The 23062-nt window shown below is 32.5% G+C and overlaps 1 protein-coding gene across 2 annotated transcripts in view; it reads left to right on the forward strand.

Moving 5' to 3' along the window:
- The window catches only part of LOC137823153 (187-kDa microtubule-associated protein AIR9), a 32215-nt gene extending 11613 nt beyond the window's left edge, over nucleotides 1–20602 (forward strand). The window contains exons 18-37 of one of the 2 annotated variants that reach the window (XM_068628299.1): nucleotides 57–174; nucleotides 318–445; nucleotides 2828–2993; nucleotides 3704–3822; nucleotides 4120–4288; nucleotides 4414–4498; nucleotides 4612–4685; nucleotides 4766–4885; nucleotides 5938–6130; nucleotides 6222–6343; nucleotides 6609–6816; nucleotides 7707–7780; nucleotides 7911–8049; nucleotides 9693–9874; nucleotides 14275–14430; nucleotides 17606–17737; nucleotides 19524–19582; nucleotides 19919–19951; nucleotides 20047–20178; nucleotides 20287–20602. In XM_068628299.1, coding sequence (XP_068484400.1) covers nucleotides 57–174; nucleotides 318–445; nucleotides 2828–2993; nucleotides 3704–3822; nucleotides 4120–4288; nucleotides 4414–4498; nucleotides 4612–4685; nucleotides 4766–4885; nucleotides 5938–6130; nucleotides 6222–6343; nucleotides 6609–6816; nucleotides 7707–7780; nucleotides 7911–8049; nucleotides 9693–9874; nucleotides 14275–14430; nucleotides 17606–17737; nucleotides 19524–19582; nucleotides 19919–19951; nucleotides 20047–20178; nucleotides 20287–20463 — 2586 coding nt within the window. In that variant the 3' untranslated portion in view covers nucleotides 20464–20602. Of the gene's footprint in view, nucleotides 1–56; nucleotides 175–317; nucleotides 446–2827; nucleotides 2994–3703; nucleotides 3823–4119; nucleotides 4289–4413; nucleotides 4499–4611; nucleotides 4686–4762; nucleotides 4886–5937; nucleotides 6131–6221; nucleotides 6344–6608; nucleotides 6817–7706; nucleotides 7781–7910; nucleotides 8050–9692; nucleotides 9875–14274; nucleotides 14431–17605; nucleotides 17738–19523; nucleotides 19583–19918; nucleotides 19952–20046; nucleotides 20179–20286 lie in introns of both variants that reach the window. The other variant, XM_068628298.1, reaches the window with a different exon arrangement.
- Nucleotides 20603–23062: the final 2460 nt, after the last annotated feature.

Here is a 23062-nt window from a genome sequence, read left to right on the forward strand (position 1 = left end):
ACTATTCCCCTCCTATACATCAAGTTTCAATTTGTTGTGGGTTTTGAGCTATTCAGGCATTCCGCATACCTCTTGGAGCTGTTGGCTATTACATTGTGGCAAAATTTATTCCCATGAATCCTGATGGTGATTCTGGGGTACCAGTGTTTGTAATATCTGATAAAGCAGTTGAGAGTAGGTGTACTTGTTTCTTCTCACTCCCATTTGTTTTTGATCCCTCAATAATACAAACTGAATATAAATCAAAGAATAAATCAAAGAATCTATATAAACTGAATAAATCCAATAATCTTAACATCCTAATGCATTTCTTACAGCTCTTCCCCCAAGCTTGAATTTCTTATCTATCATTGGGGATTACAATGAAGATGGAATTTTGACAGCTTCATATGGATATGTTGGAGGTCACGAAGGAAAGAGTATATACAGTTGGTATATTCATGAGGTATATCTACATTAATGTTCCACAGTATTTGTCTAACTTATTTAATTCATGCTATGGGATTTTAATTCTTATCTGACAACACTGTAAAGCCCATCTACAGTACTTTACTTTACATAATATATGCCAAGACTCGAACAGTAATTGTCTAGGGACTGTCCTCGATTTGATTTTTGACTAAATATGATTATCAACTTAGTATTCTATTTGTATCCGCTACACCAGCCTTACATTTTTAGGGGTTGTTTTTTTCGGTTAGTTTTTACTAATGCTTATAGTAAAAAAGGTGTTGGCAGTCACCAATAGTTATGGAATTACTTTTCTTGATCTCAAAAAAAACAATACATTGGTATTTAAAGGAAAAACAAAATCCTAATAAAAGGAAATAAATCTCTAGACACAAGGACTCTAAATCTGGAGCAAATATACCAAATAAACTCCTAATCCCAGTCTCTTAATTTTAGGGATTTCTTACAAACAAATATATATTTATTATTCAATTAATCTATATTTATTGTACAGTAAATATGCAATATTTACACCATATTTCAACACCCTCTAAAGCTGAGGCATAAATCTTATATTTTACTGTGAATATCCCATTTGCAATCAACAATATTCTTTTCTTTGGGTTTGCCAACAATTTCCCAAGTATTGTTCTTTTCCAATGCATCCATTTCCATTTTCATGGCATCTCTCCATTCTTTCTTTGTCAAATCTTCAGTAACAATGTTGGGGACACCAACGAAATTCAAATTAACAATGAACCTTTTATGGTTTGCCAATAATCTATCCAGAGAAACATAATTTGATACAGGATAGAGAGGTTGTTTTGTGCAGTTTCTAGTACCTTTTCTGGTGACTATTGCCAGATCAAGCAATAATTATGGATTTACTTTTCTTGATCTAAAAAAAACAATACATTGGTATTTATAGGAAAAACAAAATCCTAATAAAAGGAAATAAATCTCCAGACACAGATTCTAAATCTGGAGCAAATCTACCAGATAGTTTTTTAATCCCAATCCCTTAATTTTAGGTATTTCTTACAAACAAATATTTGTTCATTATCCAATCAATCTATTTATTGTACAGTAAATGTGCAATATTTACGCAATATTTCAACACTTATTATTAATCTTTTCCTTCATTTAATTCATTGAATAAACAAGTAAATATTGGTTTAGTTAAAAGGTTAAATTTCAGTTTTTGCCATATCTATAGAGAAGGAAATAGGCGTGCTGATCTATTGCTTAAATTCTGAGTAACTTAAGGATTAAACCTAACTAAAGTGGTTTAGAGTACTTGAAGTCATGAAAAAATCAGTGAGTATTTTATTCTCAGCTGATGCATATATATGTAAAAAAGAGTAAGTAGTACTACATCTCAGAGAGCCTATGTTTCCCAACCTAAAGCTAGGTACTCCCAGAAAACAGCTTAATGTAAGCTGTACAACACTATAATAGTCATAATTTTAACAACAGTAAATGAATGAGTTTGTAAACAATTATTGATATGCAGTCAATAGTGTCACGAGGTATTAAAATGTCTTATAGTGATTAAGTTTGCCTCAGATGTTTGATAATGTCACGGAGTTATTGATCACCTCACATGATTAACGACATATTTAAATGTGGTTAATTGGAAGAATAAATATGATTTGCTTTGGCACAAAAGTGGTTATAAGAATAAATGAACATGATTGTACACCATTATCAATATATGGTTAATAGTGTCATGGAGTAATTGAAATGTCCAATGGTGATTGACTTTGCTTCACCTGTGGGCCTGTGGCTAGTATAATGATATTATTGATCATCACATGTGGTTAACTACATGTGTAAATGTGGTTAGTTTTGACTCAATTTAAGAGTAAATGAACGTGTTTGTATACAGTTATTGATTTGTAGTTACTAATGTGATGAGGTTATTGAAATGTTTAGTGGTGGTTAACTTTTCCACACAAGTGGTTAATAGTGTTGTGAAGTTATTTAAATGACAAATAGTGGTTAATTGTGCCTTAGATGTGGTTAATATTATTCACATTGTTAGTTAAGGCATTCATGTTCCTTTATTCTTTACTACTGTATGTAGTTAATCATGTATATGGGTTGACATTCAACACTCACTTTATGGTTGAGTGAAAGCTCGTTTATATGCTGTCTTGATAAACTATTTGTCTCATGTTTTAATTGTTTTTACTCTAGTTTTTATTGCATTTAGTGTATGAAAATAAAATGGATTGACTGTTAAAAAGTTTACTCTAAGGGGTTGAAAAATAGATGGAGATTTTACCTACTGAAATAAATAGAAAAATATTCCTTTTAGTCGCAAAATGCCCTTTAGATGGAAAGTTTATGTTCTAAATGTCCCTGGTATGTACAGGTTGAAGGTGATTCAGGTTCTCGGATACCAGGGGTTTCGGGACTGCAGTACCGTATCACCAAAGAAGCCATTGGAAAATTCATCTCATTCCAGTGTACTCCAGTACGGGATGATGGTGTTGTTGGTGACGTAAGAATTTGCATGGGCCAGGAGCGCGTTCGCCCTGGTAACATTTATTGGATTAAGCATGAAAATATGAATATGAATTTGGTTTATTTCTTCATGTAATATAGAAAGAAATTCACATTAATGACATTTGTACTGAAGATTTTTAATATCCGGCATACCTATGCAGAGAGAAGATACAAAAACTGAAAGATTAGGGAACTGGGATCATGTCTAAATTAGGGAATGTTTCTAATATAACTATTGCAGTATGTAGTATAAATATATTTTTCTTTTGACTTATTACTTACATGGTTTTCTCCTTATAATTCTAAATTATCATCTTAAAAATGTAAAGAAGAATAAGATATTTTCGTCTTTTCAATCTCACTAAGTTACCTCATCACACTGTATGATTGATAATTATTAATAGATAAGATTTGCTTCACTTTTTCGGTCACATTATTTATTGATGCCTTTTTCTTTATTAAGGTCATTCAATTTGTGTTCCTCTTTGCATCTCTTAATGATTATTGTAGAGATAGATGCGGTCTTCCATATTTTAGGTTTCTCTAGTGGGTTTGAGTTGGTTCCCCCACTTTTCTATTGATAATATCACAAATGCTGCATATGATTGATACAGGTTATCCTAGTTAAGTCTATAACCTGCACAGTGATGCAATAATATTGGTGTCTTGATTTAGGAAAAATAGGTAATTCAATTTGCTTTATATTTGTTCTAATATAGTTGTGGTTTTTCTTGGTGATCAGGAAGCCCAAGATTGCTTTCTTTACACATAATTGGAAATGCTGTTGAAGGAACGATTCTAAGAATTGAAAAAAAGTATTGGGGTGGTGATGAGGGAGATTCAGTTTACCGCTGGCTTAGGGTACTTGTAACTTAAACTTTGTGTTGTGAAAGTCTTTGATATGAATTTAAGTTCTGATTATGTCTAAGTCTTATGTCTTACTCTGAAATTTTTGAACTAGTACAGTATTGTCTTGCATTTATTAATAATAACAGTAGTGAACTCGCATATATGTTTCTAATTACACTTTAAATAGTTGCCATAAATAGTGGATTCCTCTGTGCCTTGTTTTATTTTGGTTACTGCGTTGATGCTACTATTTATAATTGTCAGTTAAATATTTGGGTGATCAACTATCTATTTTATGGCTTTACGTAGACCACTTCTGATGGCACAAAAAGAGAAATCGCGGGTGCCAATGCTGCATCATATATGCCCTCAATTGATGACATTGGCTCCTTTATTTCTGTTTCATGCGAGCCTGTCCGAAGTGATTGGGCACGTGGACCTATGGTTCTGTCTCAACAAATTGGGCCTATAATACCTGGTAGTAGTTGTTTTTTATTTTATGGTTGTGCTTGTTAAGCTTTATATTGTTCATGAAGACATACAGAATTTTTTTCAGGGCCACACAATTTTAATTATACAACTATTTTTACATTACAAATTTAGGTTCCCCAACTTGTCATTCTCTGGAATTTTCTGGATCAATGATCGAAGGGCAGCACATAAGCTTTAATGCTGTGTATACTGGAGGGTCAGGGTTCTATTATCCATTGCTTATACTTCATGTCTCTCTACTTTTTGTACTTTTAATTTTATCCATCTGGTTACTTTCCCTGTCTAAGAATTTTGCTGCATGCTTTTCAGGGAGCAAGGAGATTGTACCCATGAGTGGTTTAGGGTAAAAGACAATGCTGTGCGAGAGAAAATAAGTAGCAATGGTAACTTTTATATTGTTTGATCAGCTAAGGGTTATTTATTTGTGATGGAAAATTAAATGCTTAATATTTACTATTAGCAGACTTTTTGGATTTGACTCTTGAGGATGTTGGTGCGTGCATTGAAATAATATATACTCCTGTGCGCAAAGATGGAACCAAAGGCAGCCCAAAGCATATTGTGTCTGATATGATTTCTCCTGGTAAGATTGTTTTACACGTGAAATTGGACATGTTATGATTTTAGTGGTAGCTACTTTGTTAACATTAAATAAGATAGCTCTAGTTTTGTAGGTGGATTTTGGATACCAGTTTTATCAGTGACCTTTAATTAAATGATAACCTTCTTTTTTTAGTTATGGATTAATTAATTCTGTAAATGGTTTCCAAATTATTTTTGTAGAAATTTCATTTAAATAGCATATTCATCAATGAGGATAAGTTAGGCTTAATGGTACCAGAGCTTATTCTAGTGACATTTGTTAGGCCTATCACAAATATGTAGTCCCAAGTACGAGATGTCCCTGCTTCAGCGTGAGGGTGTGTGTGTGTTAAAGATCTCACATTAACTAGAGATTAGACCAATTTATAGTATATAAGTCAGGGCAATCCATACCTTACAATCTGACTTTGTGAGGATGAATTAGACTTAAACTTCTTAATAATCACAATACTGAAAACTATAATGAAATGGAGCACAATTCCTCTCTAGTTGATGCGGGATTTGGGTTTTGTCTGAACCCCTCATGTCCATACTAAAAGGTAGGATTGTGATTTTTTATGCCTAACTCAACTTCAATATCATGTTAGATAGTAGATTTAGGCATAATTCAACCCCATAAAACCAATTTATGTGATGAGAATTGTCTCAACATATTGTATTTTGGCACTATCTCTAGGCATTGTGGGACTTGTTTTTTTTTTTTAATATATTTTAGCATGGAAAATTTTGTTGTTGTTTAGTATCTTGAGTAACAAAAGATTTGAGTTTTGTCTTGTACTTCATCCTTTCTCTTATGGTGTCCCATACCCCACTACCATTTTTAAAATCAAACATAGAACAATTGTTTTTGTGCCCCTGGCCCTTAACTCTCTAACCCACCCTTTATAAATAGTGTTGTCTTATTTGTCTCTTGTTTCTCTGTCTTTCAACAGTTTCTATGAGGTGCAATTTTAATTTTTAAATTCTATAATATTTTTGTAAAGTAGTTATATGCATTCCTAATGTAATTTCTTTATGATCTCCTGTGAACAGCGGATCCTAAGGGAATAGAGCTCTTAATTCCTGATTGCTGTGAAGACAGAGAGCTTATGCCACTGAGAAAATATTTTGGTGGACATGAAGCGGTTGGAGAGTATATTTGGTATCAGACAAAGTGTAAACTTGAAGGATCGGAACTGCTAGATATATCTAATGCCTCTGACGTTGTAATATGTGGGACAGAGATGTAAGTACTGAGATATTGTTCATGTGTTTTATTGGAATAAAAACTTTTCCTGAGGTTGAGGATTTTGCCATTATTTTTCTTGTCATGGCAGGATGTATAAACCATTGCTTAAAGATGTTGCAGCTTACTTGGCTTTATATTGGGTGCCGACTCGAGCAGATGGAAAATGTGGGGAGCCATTGGTTGCAATTAGCAGTACCCCGGTTTCCCCTGGTATATCTATGATTCTTTGCTGGAAGTTCATTTCACTGTCTGATGATAGCTTTTCATCACATGGTTTGAATATTATTGTGTTGTGGTGGGTGTGTACCTCTTGGCTCCCATACATCTATTGTTGGATGTGCCCACTGTATTTTGTGTGCATGTGATAAACTTTATTTTGTTTTAGATTTTCATTTGTTCTATCATTTTTTGCCTAACTGACATAAAATGTGATATTTAGCACTTTTTATTGCCTAACTCCTTTAGTAATTTGCAGCTCCTCCAGTAGTTTCTAATGTACACGTGAAAGAGTTGTCTACCGGAATTTATTCTGGAGAAGGTGAATATTTTGGTGGACATGAAGGAGAAAGTCTCTTTAGCTGGTATAGAGAAAATAATGAGGGAACTGTTGAACTAGTTAATGGAGCAAATTCTAAAATCTATGAAGTTACTGATTCGGATTACAATTTTCGATTGTTGTTTGGGTAATTATTCTATATTATCTTTTAACCTTTAATGTATGGCAATGAAGATAGTGTATTGTATGCCATGCTAAACATTTTAGCTTATCTAAACTTGAACTTGAAAGTGTGAAAGGAATGATTTTTTCTTCTTTTAAGTCCTTGTTGCTTTGTATCAATATAAATTATTAGATGATTGACTTTTTGGTCCTATCCAAGCTGTTGAATTTGTGGTTGAGAAAGGATGGCATAGTCTATGATTTGAAAAGTGATTCTATGCTAGTGGTGGGAGCTCTCTCCCATAATTACATTGTTAGGAATATGAGATTTCATGTATCTCATATATAGGGAGGGAAATCATTGTGCCGACAGACCTTCTTCTTTTGGGGTTAGACCTAGATGTACTATGTGGTAAGATCTTATTCTAGATTTTCTTAAGTTTGATTTCTATAAGAATAGATGGTATTTGCCTTGTTATAGGTTTGTTTTTTGAGTGGGTGTTGGTATAGTCCCCCCATATTCTTTTTGTATTTTTTTATGATATTTGAGTATACTGGAATGATTGATATAACTTGGAGTGTCAATGTAGTTGGGATAGCTTGTCATATATTGGTGTTTTTGCATACCTACCTTCTTTGCTTTTAAAAGAAAACAATTTTCGGAGTTCCCAAATTTGCTGTTCTTAATTTTATTATTGGGCTGCTCTCTTGCCAGTATTATTACCGTGGTGCTTGACCTAACTAATAGTGTAAATATGATGATTAGGTTGTATTGTATCATATTGTTTTATGCCATATCAATGAAATATCTTAGAATTGAGACAGTCCTTTCTCTGTTTTTCCTCCCTGTCCAAACCCTTTAATTTCAACCTTTATATCCTTTTGATATTAACATTTTAATCCTTTTTTCCCCAGATATACACCTATTCGATCAGATTCAGTTGTGGGAGAACTTATTTTATCTGCTCCGACTAATATTGTGTTCCCAGGTAACCATTTCCCCTGTTTAAGCAAGCCCTTGTTTTTTTGCACTGCATTTACTTTTGAAGTGAAGCACTTTTGTCTTTCAAGATTTTGAAGTTCTTGGAAAATAAGTATGGTCCTTGCATTGTCCTTTAGAGTTTCCATGCGTGGAGATGCTTGCTCTGACTGGAAAGGCAGTTGAAGGTGATGTTCTTACAGCTGTTGAAGTGATTCCAAATAGTGAGACTCAGCGACATGTTTGGAGCAAGTACAAGAAAGATATAAGATACCAATGGTATGGTGATATAGTTTACACTGCTACACCAAAGATAGTAGCTGGAATTAAAGTATTTCTAAAAAAATATGAAAAACCTGCAAAATTAATAATCAGGCCTCAATTATGAAATTCTGTACCATAAACAAATGAACAATAATTTGTCCTTTCGAATAATCAAAATAATAAATTTCCGAGTTATATGTATTTATCTAAATTAGGGGAACCATCATTTATTACAATTACGAGTATCCTCTATTCTTTATGAGGGAGAGTCTTGTTTAATCCTGGAATGTCCATTACATGGCGGGGTTAGCTCTTTTTACAGGTTTTTTCACACACAAGATTCAAATCCAAGTTGTTGCTCTAGGGAAACCACAACATGTAACACCCAATAAATTAATAGTAAAAAGAAAGCTAAATTTAACATTTTTTTTCCTGCTTCTGTACAATGCATGTGCATAAAGTTTCCTATAATTTTGAAGAGGGTGGTGGACATCAAGGATCTTACTATTGACTAGGGGTGGAAACAGGTGAGGCTTTGATGGGGTGCAGTTTAAGCCTGAATCGCCCTGTTTAAAAGTTTGTCTAGCTTGAAAGTCTATTTAGTAGCTTATTTTATAGAAAAACTTAAGAAATGAACTAAAAAAGTAATTAGGCTAACTAACATAAAAGGGTCATATTGTTGTGTTCATCACAGATTATTCTTTATTTATTACAGATTGTGTTAAAGGAAATAAAAAAAGTTTCATAAAGAAATAAGCCATTATATTAAAAAAGAACAAATACAAAGCATAAATAGGCCCTCATCTTGTCACAAGAAAAATAAATGAGAAGAAGTTTTATAAACTAACATAATTAAGCAATGAAAAGTAATACAGTAAGGAAAAATTTCAATTAGATTCATTAAACATATGTATCCTTCCATTCAGCCATTGTGCTATTATTCACTAGATACAATTCTCAAGTTTAGAAGAAAATAATTTCTGTATAATTCAGTCTCATTACGTACATCTTTTATATATACATACATTAATTGGATAAATTTTGAAACAAGCACTCCTTATTGTAGGAAACAAATCCTTGAGATTGTTGGATTGATATACTAGTAACAAAAACAAGATACAACCAATATATAGAATTGAAAAACAATAGCATTGATGACGATGGGTCACTCATAAATCCATATGTCCAAATACATTTAAACATAATTTTTTGTTATAAAATTTATTAATATTAAAGTTATACATAAATATATATATATATATTATCATTGTAGAAATAAGCCAGCCTGTCATACCTAACAGGTTTTTTCTAAGGCATAAAAGCCTTTGCTTTTAGTTAAAAAGGTTTTTAAAAGACCTGAACCCTGTCAGGTCTTTGGCAAGCCAGAGGCATTTGCCCTCACAGGCAGCCTGGTTTATTTCCTCCCTTGCATGTCAGTAGAGTCTGTTCCATGCTCCCATGTCAATGACCAATTCTCCCAAACTCTTAAGCTTTTGGGTGATGGCATGTACGTCTAACAAAGTAACAATTATTGGGGTAGTTATTTTCATTATCAGGAGAATATTGGTTGTTAACTCAACAATTCTTGTAGTATAGGCTGATTATGTGTAGTATAGGCTGATTATGTCTATCGCTTAATCACATTAACATAATTTCAGGTTTTGTTCATCAGAAGTTGGAGACAGTCTTTCGTATGATCCATTACCTAATCAGAGTTCTTGCTCCTATAAGGTGCGGCTAGAGGATATTGGTCATCACTTAAAATGTGAGTGTATCGTAACTGATGTGTTTGGAAGGTCAAGTGATGCAGTATGCATTGAGACAACACCTGTATTGCCAGGTAATTGCTTTCATTGATAGTGGCTGTTTTGGTGCTTTAAACTTCTTTGCACATATGATTCCAGCAAAGATATTGTCTATGAAATATTTATGGCCATTCGTGTTATTCACATCATAGAGCTGTTTCTCTTACTCAAAGGAATACACAATGGCTTTGCAAATTGTCAAAACTGTGATGCCTATTATGTATTTTTGGAAGCTGTTTATTTTATCTTTGTTATAACTTTATTCTTTATTACATGTTTATCTTTCTGTTAATACTAGGAGTATGTATTTAAAAACAATCCCATAATTACATGGATTTGTTTCCTTATAATTACCTCTCTATATTTTCTAAAATAACCAGAATAATGAATTTATAGGTCAAACTACCTCATATTTGAAATGCAAAAGAAATATAATCTTTCTAAATTTGAGATGGTATTAGAGCTCCCTATCTGTGATAGACTCTAACCTTGTCTTTCAACCCTAAAACACAGCCTTTATTATTGCGCCACTTTAAAGCATATTACAGCCTTCATTGCTGCGCCTCTCTGATCCCGATATCAGCTTTTATTGTTGTATAATCCTTCTATATGGTTGAGTTTGTGAATTTTGGAAGGGAAACCGTGGACAGATTCTAGACTACTAGAGAATTCCAAAATTTCTTTTATGCTTAAGGATTAAATGGAAAGAATTAAATGGTCTACTCATTAAGATCATCCTAAAAGGAAAAGATAAGGGTAGTCACTTGATTGATAATGCACCTGGTGATAATGATGTCAAGTTCAAATCTTGGGAGAAGAATCTATGATCATGGCATGGATGTGGAATTCAATTGTTCCTGAAATCAGTGATACCAACATGTTTCTAATATTATTCATAGAGGAGCAATTGCTCTTAAATCAGATACAAAGGCTTAATAACTAGAAATCTTAATTTAAGATGGATATGATCTAGATCAATGATCCCATACAATAAATATAAAATATACTGTCAGCCTATTAATCCTCCTAATTATGTAATTAAAATTGTGCAAGGAAATATTAATTGCCACATATATCATGGGATTGGTGAGTGGATGTCATCTGTTCCCAACTTGCCAACAATAGAGTGAAATGTGGCACCAATTAGCCTTTTTGTCAATACATCTGCAAGTTGAATTCTGCGGTTACAAATGATGTACATATTGTGCAATTATCCAATTTCTCCTTTATGAAGTGTTTGTCTACTTCAACATGCTTAGTTTTATCATGTTGCACTAGCTTATGCATAATATTTATTCTTGACTTGTTATCACTATACAATCTCATAGGCTTCTTCCAATCAATCTTTAGGAATTCTAAAATCATCTTTAGCCATAGTATTTCACAAATCCCTATGGCCATGGCTCTAAGATCATCTATAGAACCTGCATAGTCAATGTTTGCGTAGGCTTCTAAGATCATCTCATTCCCCAATGTAAATAGAATTCCTCTTCCAGAAGTTGCTTTCAAGTACTGTAGAATGCGATAAACAATTTTTAGACGAGCCTCCTTTGGATTATGCATAAATTGACTTACAGCCCCTGCAACATAGGCAATGTTGGGCCTAGTATGAGAGAAGTAGATCAATTTCCCAATCAACCTTTGATAAGATTGTCTATCCCAATCAATTTATTCACCAAGTTTGTGATAATGTTGGGCCTAGTATGAGAGAAGTAGATCAATTTCCCAATCAACCTTTGATAAGATTGTCTATCCCAAATCCCAATCAATTTATTCACCAAGTTTGTGATTTTGTTTGAAAGGTGTCTTTGTTGGTTTGCATTCAAATTTAATAGTTTCAGCCAATAAATCTACCACATTTTGTTGGGAGATGAAAATACCATGATGGGAATGAGCCACATCAATTCTAAAGAAATATTTCAATCTGGCTAACTCCTTAATTTCAAACTTTGTTATCAAACATCTTTTTAAGGCTTTCACTCCTGTCTTATCATTACTAGTTACAACTATATCATCTACATAAACAATTAGTGCAATAACTCCCCTTGAAGCTAAATGCTTAATAAATAGTGTTTGGTCACCTAGGCTTTGCTTATACCCCATGGTTTTCATTATAGTAACAAACGTGCCAAACCATGCTTTCAGAGATTGTTAAAATCCATAAAGTGCCTTCCTTAGTTTACACACCTTTCCCTCCTCGACTTTAAACCCAAGTAGGATCTCTATGTAAATCTCTTCCTTGAGGTTACATGCATAAAGACAATTGTGACAATAAAATTCTAACCATATTCATTTTTGCAAATAGTGAAAAAGTTTCAAGATAGTCAATCCCATATGTTTGATTATATCCCTTAGCTACTAACCTTGCCTTATACCTTTCTATGTCCCATCTGCCTTGTATTTAATAGAGAATACCCAATTACATCTACAAGAGTTTTTCCTTTGGGTAGATCCATCGACTCCCAAGTTTTATTCATTTTTAGAGTAACTACTTCAACAGTTTTTGGAATAGTGGCACTATTTAGATGACCAAGAAAACTTCTTGTGATTACTAAATAGTTTGTCATAAGACACAAAGTGTGACAATGAGTACATGTTCTAATACCTTTCCTTACTGCAATTGGAAGATCCTGAACTTCAATTTCAATGTCTGACATTTTGTTCTTCATTAATGTCAAGTATTTCGTGTACAAATTCATAGACTTGTAATAATAGACTTTCTCCTTCGTGATTATACTTGTAGTGGATGGGTAGCACTCTGAGTTTGACCCAAAGGAGAATGAATAGGAGAAGCAACAGGACTCTACTTTGTAGATGGTGAAATATTAGACTCAATAGAAGGTGGAGTATTAATGGAACTTAAGTTTGTGAGAATGAGGTTTACTGTTAAGAATGAATAATCCTTATCTTCAATGAACGAGTTTCCCCTTGGAAATAAGGTTGAAAATATTTTGTTTTTATCATAGCTGACATCATGAGACAAGCAATCGTTTTGTTAGAGGGTGGTAACATTTGTATCCCTTTTGGATATGTGGATAACCAATAAATAGGCACGTAATAGCCCGATTATTATGTTTCCCCCTATGATTAGAATGAACATGGACAAAGGATACACAACCAAAGACTCAAGGTACAAGATGATTTGTTGCTTTATACTCTGGGAAAATTGGAGAATAGTTGAATGGAACGATTATTGTTTATTGTTTTTTAGGGTAGACGATTAACCAAATAGGTAGTAGTAAGAACAACTTTTTTCCAATTGTTTTGGAACATTTTTATGGAGAAGAGAAACTCGAATTACATGTATGAGGTGCTCAATTTTTCATTCGTCCACCCCATTTTGTTGTGGGGGTGTTCACACAAGAAGATTCATGAATTATTCCTTGTTCATTGAAGGAGGACAATGTTTGGTTGAAAAATCTTTGGCATTATCTAAGCAGACTCTTTAGTGGTTGTCTCAAACTGATTTTTAATCATTTGGATAAATTTTTTTGAAAACCTTGCTTGGATACCATGTCAGAAGAATTGTTTATAATATTCTTCATAGAGGAGCAATTGTTTTAAATAGAATACAAAGACTTAATAATTGAAAATCTTAATTTATGATGGATATAATCTATCCCTACAATTCAGGATCAATGTTCCTGTACAATAAATATAAAATATAGTGTTAGCTAATTAAATCTCCTAATTATGTAATTGAAATATTGACCACAACATAAATCATGAGATTCAAACTACAATCAATCATTGAGGTAGACACATTTTATCAAGGAAAAGCTAGACAATGACTTGATTTGCACCCTATATGTGTTCACTCGAAATCAACTTGCAGACATACTCACGAATGGGTTGAATTGCATTAACTTTGAAAGAATTATATCCAAGTTGGAAATGAAGAACACTTACTCACCAACTTGAGAGGGAGTGTCAAAATTGTGTTGTTCATTATGTATTTTATGATGTTTTTTATTTTGTTCTTGTTATAATTCTATACTTTATTATAGTTGTATTGTATCATGCTATTAATATTAGGATTATGTATTTATAAACGATTGCATAATTACATGGATTTTTTTCCTTTGAATTAGCTCTCTATATTTTCTAAAGTAACCAACAGACTAATGTATTTGTAGGTCTAATGACCTCATTATTAAAACACAAAAGAAATATATTTTCTTTCTAACTTTGAGAAAAATGACATCATTATTGAAATACAGAAGAAATATATTTTGTTTCTAAATTTGAGAAAAATGAAAATATGAAATTGGACCACCTGATGCCCAACCATGTGATTCTTCATCCTATCATTTCCTACATACCAAAGAGTGTAGTGTTTTAAACATTTATTGCCATTTCTTTTTGTGATTGATTTGCCCTTGATCTTTTTTTCATGCATTCTTCTTGTGTTAAAGTATTATATTTGCATTCTTAGGAATTCCTAGAATACACAAGCTTGAGATTGAGGGAAGGGGATTTCATACCAATCTCTACGCTGTTCATGGCATTTACAGTGGTGGAAAGGAAGGCAAAAGTAGAGTTCAGTGGCTTAGATCAATGGTTGGAAGTCCTGACTTGATCTCCATACCAGGTATGCTAAATCATTTAAGTTACTTAAACTGATTCTTTTCTGGTTAAAGTATTGAGAAGTATATGATTGAATTACAATATATCCACCACAAGGACCGTATTGCTTATTTTGACATTTTACCATGTCCTATGATGGAGATCTCACGATTAGTGATTCACTAGTTGGTTTTGTAAGTTTGAGTGAGATATAAACTTACTAACATGGTATTAGAGCCATATTAAAAAAAACCTATCCTAGCATATTTGTTAGGGGTATTGTGCCGCCGCTATTGAGCTCTTGTTGGACTACTCACAAACCTCATCTTCCATCCTATTGTTTGATAAGTGGTAGCAACAACACTCTTATGTTTTGCCTTTAACGTTGGTCAAAGTTGATTGAAAACTACAAAATCATGAGTTGAATTCATTAAATAAGTAGTGAGGCCAACAAATTTTTCATAATTTATAATAAATTTTTATTGATAATAAAGATTGTGTAAGCTTATCTTTGATATTATAGGTTTTCTTACTGGGGTTTTGGCTTTGTCCCTCCAGTTGCTTGTATGACACTTTTAATTGTTTTTATGGTACTTGTGGTGCTGCAAATGATTGTTATTTGGGGTGTTAACATACTTTGGATGCCAAATAACATAGTGATGTTCTGTTGTTTGATTATTGGAATTTGTGAAGGAGTGGCAACCGACAAGGGTCAAACTTGAGGTCACACTTAGTAGAAATAATATTCTGGATTGACTCAAAATTGGTTTCTTTATTTTTAAAAGTTTGGGCTGCTTAATGACTTGACAGCTTGTTTGAGGAGAGTAAGTAGGAGATATTACCCAATCCGTGTCTCATGTGCGCAATGAAATGTTTGATTTATTATAGTGAGTAATAATTATAGAGAAAATATTTACCCAATTACTGTAAATATATAAAACTTAGATTTGCCAATTACCATAATTAAGGGCGTCACAGGTTGCCTTCATTATTGCCACTTGCCAGTGGACTTCTTTGTCGGTCCTCTCATGAACTGAAACTATTAGAAAGTGTTGGAGATTCCACGTTAACTAGAGATTAAAATATTTCATTCTTTATAAGTGGGTGCACACCTCATCTTATAAGCCGGTTTTATGAGGTTGAGTTAGGTTTAAAATCCGCTTTTTAACATTGCATCAGAGTTATTTTAAGTCTATCCTAATGAGAGTTTGTTAGGCCTATTTTGTCATCTACTATTGGACCACCCATAACATATTTCCACGCATGAGGGGGTGTGTTGGAGATACCACATCAACTAGAGATTAAGATATTTCATTCTTTATAAGTGGGTGCAAACCTCATCTTATAAAGGTTGAGTTAGGCTTAAAGTCCACTTCTTAATAGGTTCAAAGTTATTTTCCAAATAGAGCTTAGCCTATATTTGTAAAGTGATTTTCCACGTGGCACTTTTATGATCTTACTTGCAAGCTAAGGATAATTATCCATGTACTATGTTGAGGGGTCTTGAAATATAATTAGGAAAATTAAATTTATTCCATTAATTGGACTGATTTCAATTGATTTGTATAATTTTTATTCCTTTTTTTTATTTCCTTAATTAGGTGAGATGCTGTGAACAATTGCCATGTGTAATCTCTCTAAAAGCACAAGTCAAAAAGTACAATTCAGATTTCTTTCTTTCTTTCAAGTTCTTCTTTAAACATGTACTCTCGTTGTAATTGCCCAATTGGCTAATTACATGTTTATCTTATATAACTAACATCTATTAAAAGGTAAATACTTTCAAATTATATTATAAATATTTTTAAGCAAATAAATCATTTTTTTAACAATTTATAGTGTAATAGAAAGTTATTTTTAACTATAGAGCAGTGCTTTTGTCACAACCCTTAGTAGATGACTAATGCCTAAAATTAGGGATGACAAATAAATTTGTGTCTATGGGTATTGTTTGAACTCATCTTTATGTTGATGTGATGAATTGACCTGGCATGAGTATGGATAATATCCAACTTTTGAAATCAGGGACGAATATGTACATATCGATCCATCCTCATACTCATCCTCGTTTTTAAGTTATTGAAAGAACCTTAAAGACATCTCCAATAGGGATTATTTATAGAGTTTCTTAAATATTTTTTTTTGCTCCTACAATACTTTTTGTGATCTCCACAATCTTGCATCACTTCCAATGGTATACGATATCAAGAAACCCAAAAAACTCATTTTTATATATTTTTTTACTTAATTATGTTTCAAATAAATTTTATTTAAGAATTTGTTTATCTTTACTTGAGAAATTGTTTTTCTTTGTCTGATAAACTATTATTAGGTTGAAGAAACTTTGTTCCACATAGGATCTTTTAAATAATAGATTTCTTCAATCTTTCAAGTCAAGGAACTAATTAAGAAATCACAATTGGAGATGCTCTTAGTTTATTTGATACTCTTTTTTGAAATTTATGCCTTTATAATTTCTTCATTGTTATTTGGCATTGAAAAGAAGAAAATATGTTCTTTTGACTTTCAATTATTGGTTATATCATGTTTTCTTTGTTTTTTATTTTTTATTTTTTGTAAAGAATTATTTAGTAAATATTTGAGCGGGTATAAGTATGCTCCTTATTTGAGAGAGACTAGATACAAATTTCATATCTATAAAGTATCGAGGATGGGGACGATTATGAGTTTTAATTTGGTGATGGATGGATACAGTCAAACTTGCACCTTCCATGCCCCATTTTCGTCTCTATCTAAAATATGACATTGGAGCACCTCATACATAAGCATGTATGTATGTACATATACAGATGTAGTGTCCAAGCTCAAAATATTTTTTAATTGTAACATGTTGGGGAGGTGTTCAACATGCATTGAAGGAGAATGAGATATCGAGATTCAATTTAGAAAAAGGATAGATACAAAGAGATAAGGTGTTAATAGAAATCCCTAAAATTGTTCTCATTGGAGAAAAAAAGCTTTAAAAAGTACTCTGTTTAGCAATAGCTCCTAACATTGCTCTATTTCAAGATAACTTTTCCAATTTTAGTAAAAAGAGGATAATATTATCTGATGTGTAATGCACACGGATTCAGTTGTCTCTTGTTTTCTCTTCCGTTCCATATCTTTTATTTCATATATTACTTGTTATGTATCTTCATTAACCCTATTATTTTTTCTTTTTAATGATTAAACTACAGGAGAAACTGGCAGAATGTATGAAGCGAATGTTGATGATGTTGGCTATAGGCTAGTGGCTATCTATACTCCTGTAAGAGATGATGGAGTAGAGGGGCAATCAATTTCGGTATCCACAGAGCCAATAGCAGTTGGTAAGATGAAAATCTTTATCTAATTAATAACATAGTTTTTGTATAGTTTACCTTAGACATTATGTAGTAATTCAGGGTGAGTGTTGAAATATTTGTTCATTTCTAGTTTTAGCTAAATGTTTTTGAATTCGTTAATATGATGAGCAGGCAATAAATATTTGAAAACTAATCCATTGTTTTGGCACCCTTAACAATTGGTCAGACTTTTCCCATATATTCCTATTTCTTGCAGATCCCACAACTACTACCCTTAAGCCCTGGTCCTTTTGCACTAACTAACCCTGTGTTGAATGTCGTGTGTGATCCTTCATTGTGTCTTGTTGAAAAGATTCACATTTATTGTCCTCATGTACAGTTTCTCACGTTTCGATGTATTTAATTTAGTGTTCATGTACAAGTATCTAGGATGTTGCATCCCTTATTATTATCCTTGGGAATAGTCTCCACTAATGTCTATCAAGAATCTATACTTATGGACTATATGCAAAACCTATGCACAACACATTCTTTTGAACAATAAAGCATTCTCAATCTCTAAATTCTGTATAGAATAATATGCTCCATCTTCCCCGAGTTTAACGTGATAATAGAGTAGCTATCTATTATAACCTGTCCCATTACAGTTCCATTGCCAGGTTTCCTTTAAATTTTGGATTCCCTTTACTTACTGTTATTTTCTCTCTTATGCTGTTTCCTCACACTGTTCTCCAGCGTTGTACATAAAATGCAAATTCTGTACGATCTCTTTCTCGCTAGTTATCTCTGTTGTTTTTTGTCTCCTCTACTGTATAAGGTTATCGATAAACTATATATAGGAAAGAGACATTGAACTGAAAACTGTGTGGTTTTGATAGAGTACGGATGCTTTATTTATTTTAAGAAAAAAAAATGATTAAATAAATACATGAGATTTAATATCTTCGCATAGTAAAAATATGATATGGGAATAAATAAAAACGTTTTTAATGCATATTGATCTATATTCTTTATTATATAGGATCTGCTTCTTGTGTCTATAATTAGAAGTTATCAATAGCAGATAACAGTCTATGGCAGTGAGCCAAAAATCCACCATATTTATATGGTAGAAGCCAGTGAAATACACACACACATATATATATACAGAGAGAGAGAGAGAGAACTAAACGAAATAGGAAAAATGAATTTAAAATGGCAATCTTAAACGAACAACAGAAGGATAACATGTTCAGGAATTCTAAAAACAACTAAAATTATGAAGTTCATAAAAATACCAAGAACTAAAATTCTGAAACATTCAAACCATAGCATCAATATATTGAATAGATAAAAGATTGAAGAACAAAAGCAACCATATACAGAATAAGAGAGAGAAAAGAAATGTGGGATATCGTCTGAAGAAATCAAGAACAGATGAAAACAAGCAAAGAAAAAGAAGTAAATGGAAGGGTTGCTGCAGTGGTCGGTTGCAGTTTAAAGGGTTTGCCGAATTGCAGATGATAAGAAAAGAGAATCACTAAGTTTCTCTCTTTTTGTGGTTTCACTTAAATAAGGGAAGAGTGAGTGTCAAAAAGCTATAACCTAAAAGTGGTTTATAAAATTGAAAATATATTCCACCTTGGGTGCCATTAAGGTGCCACGATAGTGGATTTGGCAGAATATCTTCTCTCTATATTTTCTACTGTCTTTTGCAGTTTTGCTTGTTTGGTTTGTGGGTATGGATACTTTGGACGTGTTCAGTTAAGCATTTTTTTTACGATTTTCTAGACAGAACATAACATTTTGTATGAGCTTTAATTCAATGCAGAGCCCGATGTTCTTAAAGAAGTGAAGCACAACCTTGAACTTGGATCAGTGAAGTTTGAGGTGGGATATTTATTGTCTTTACCATGTTGAAAATGTATTGTTGATTGAGAAATGCTTGTGATATACACTATATTCCTACACTATCAAGCCTAGCTAAGCAATTTGTTTTGTCTGAGTACCTGAAATGTTAAAATATTTTTTTGGATAGAAGATTGCTAAGTCTTCACTGCGGAGTCTTCCTGTATCTCATTGATTCATTCTGTTTGAGTTTTGCTCTAGATTTTATCTTTGCTAGAAAAATTGGTCTTTTTATGCTTTTCTTTAACCTTAGTTTTGAGATGTTTTACCTTTAGTGTTTTAATCCTTCATAAGCTCATTGCTTGTCTTCTTTGACAGGTATTATGTGACAAAGACCAAACCTCAAAAAAGGTATTCTATAGTCTTCTAATGTTTGTGTATTCATTTTGAAGTGGTGGAAAAACCCAAAAGGGACTGGTGCCAATTGTCATAATTTTTTTTTTCAGATTTCATCAGTGGGCACATACGAGAGACGTATCCTTGAAATTAACAGGAAAAGGGTGAAGGTTGTAAAGCCTGCCACGAAGACTTCTTTTCCAACTACAGAACTTCGTGGTAGTTATGCCCCTCCCTTTCATGTAAGTTTGGGTGACTTAGAAACTCATTTTTCCTGATCCATTATATAATTTTAAATTCAGCTTATCATATATCCTTGATTTTCTCGTATTGATCTTTGAATGTATCAGGTGGAGCTTTTCAGGAATGATCAACACCGTCTTAGGCTTGTAGTGGACAGTGAGAATGAAGCAGATTTGATGGTGCACTCCCGACACATTCGGGATGTTATTGTTCTTGTGATTCGAGGACTTGCTCAGCGATTCAACAGTACTTCTCTCAATTCCCTTCTCAAGATAGACACATAAACTCGGTTACATTGTATAGTCATATTTGTTCCAGGAAAGTAGGTTGTTGAGGCCAGTTTTCTCACATTTTCTTTATCCTGGGTGCAACTCTTCTTATATTAAGATAACAGTTTTTAATGCCATAATCATTCTTAGGTCATTTGCGTTGTGAATTTTGTTTGCATTTTAGATTAGGGGTAGGGTAAGTATTATAGTATCCATGGTTTCCGAATCTGCTGTTTAAAAAAATATCCATGCATATCCTCCTCTACTCACCCAGCTCATATTTTATCCATACTTACTAATATAATATGCTTACTTCTCTATAAAATATTAATTAAAAAATACTACAAAATTTCATAGATTTCAATGTTATTAATCTTTTCCATGTCATGAGTACTAACGTTGATGACAGAGAAGGGTTATTGGTAAATATGTATATAATTTAGTTTGTCAAAATTCTTACTGTCTATGTAATGTATTTATACTATTTAATATCAGTGGAAAGACGCGTTTATACGCATGTTTATTATTTGTTTTTTTTTATAATAAAAAATATGATTAAAATATTATAATAATTATTAAAGTTTATATTGAAGATATAAGAAATTAATATAGAAAAAATATATCAAAAAATAATTGTTTTATTAATTTTATATATTGTATTTGTGTACAACAGAATAATTATTATTTATTGGAGGTTTTTGAAAGTAATAAAATCAATAAATGGTAAAACTAAATATGATAACAGAATGTGTACACTAAAATAAATAAAAGGGAATTATAGATGTTTTTAATTTAAACTAAAAGTTAGATTACATAATTTTGTATAAATATTGTGTTTCTATTTAAATAAAACATTTAATGTTGACTAAAAGGTTGACCAGGATCACTTTTAATGATAGGAGGAAGTATGTATATTAAGAACCAAATCGATCTAAAAATTTAATCAAAAATTTATAATCAATTAAAATTAAAAGTTTTTGTATCAATTTGGATTTTTTTTCAGAACCAAAAAATTTGATTTTCCAGTCTCATGTCAGAATCATTCCAAATAGAACTAAACTGAAATCAATTGTTTAAACATAATATTATTTATTATTTCATTTATATATATAAGAGAAATGTATGAGAGAAAATTGAATATGTTTAACTCTGTTCATTCTTTAAATATGTGGTGGTAGTAGGGGTGGCAAAGTGGGTCGGTCCGCCCTGCTTAGGTTGCGAAAATGCGGGACGGGTTGGCTCGTCCCGCATATAAAATGTGGGCTGGTTTTCATGATCCGCCCTGCATGCGGGTTGGTCCGCGAACTTGCAGGCCGACCCTTTTTTTTTTTCTTTTTAAAGTAGAGGAGGAGTGGAACAGTTGCAGGCGAAGCCACGCGGAGTCGCGAGCGGAGCGAAAGGAGAGTGTGTCGTGTGTTGTGTGTATTTTTTTTGAACAATGTAACTATGTTGTGATTTGAGTGAAAACCTAATTTTCTTTCACTCAAAGTTGTCACTCCTCCACTGGACCATTGCTGTCAAGTCAATTAATTTTTAATTTTTTTTTGGTGGGCTAGCGGGCTAGCCCGCCCCGCCGTGCTGCTGGCCCGTGCGGGCAGCGGATTATGCGGAGCGAGCTAATACGGGTCAGCGGGTTGAAAACGTCAGCCTGTCTCGTGTTTTTTACTGCGGGCCGCGGACCAAACGTTCGGCCCCACTTTGCCAGGTGGTAGAGAAATAACATAATATATGTAACATATAAATGAGACCAAATACATGTATGGATAAATATGCAAGTTATTCATATTTCAATCATTACTAAGTTATGTTTTAATACAAATTTGATGTTGTTTTATTAGAACAATATATCATAGAATCCAAAATATTATATTATTAAAAAAAAGTATAGATACGTGTATACAAGTTGGTTAATATGTTTTAAATACATAACCCTCTCCAGAGTTCATGAGTTAGTTGGTGTAGAAGTTGTTCTCATGTACATGCAAATTTTTACTTAAGCACATAATGGGGAAAAATAATGTAAGTTTTTCAAATTAACAAGTTTGAATTTTTCGCAATAGGGTACCACCATCATGGGAAGACATAGCTTAAAGAAAGAGAGATCTCAACCATATTTGTTAGAGGCACTTTACCTTTAATTTCCTCTATAAATACTACTCCAATGTCTAACTTTCATATTTCAAGTAAAACAAACATTTCTAGCATCATTTTTACTTATTGTACAAACATGGGACTATGTATAGATACAATTCACATTTTGTGTGTATAAATTTATGAACTAAGAATAGTAGATTTTTTATAAGCAAAAATTTATTAAGAAACGGGGGATAAAAATACTTGTAACTCAAAAAGTTTTGCAACACAAAATCAAAATGAATAAAAAAGAAAGGTTACATAGTCAATACAACAATAAAAATATGTAATAAGCATTGTTCATTTTGGCTTTGAATTATGTTTGCAATTTAACATATATTAAATCCAGCATATATTTTGAAATCAAAATAAGTAATGGTTAATGTTTATATATTTTATTTAAAAAAGTAAAAATTATAATTAATTGGGAATATATTCCAAAGTAATGTAATATGTGACCAACTAGCAAACACATTGAGCA

Source organism: Phaseolus vulgaris, chromosome 9, assembly GCF_000499845.2.
Source record: "Phaseolus vulgaris cultivar G19833 chromosome 9, P. vulgaris v2.0, whole genome shotgun sequence".
NCBI classification, from domain to species: Eukaryota; Viridiplantae; Streptophyta; class Magnoliopsida; order Fabales; family Fabaceae; genus Phaseolus; species Phaseolus vulgaris.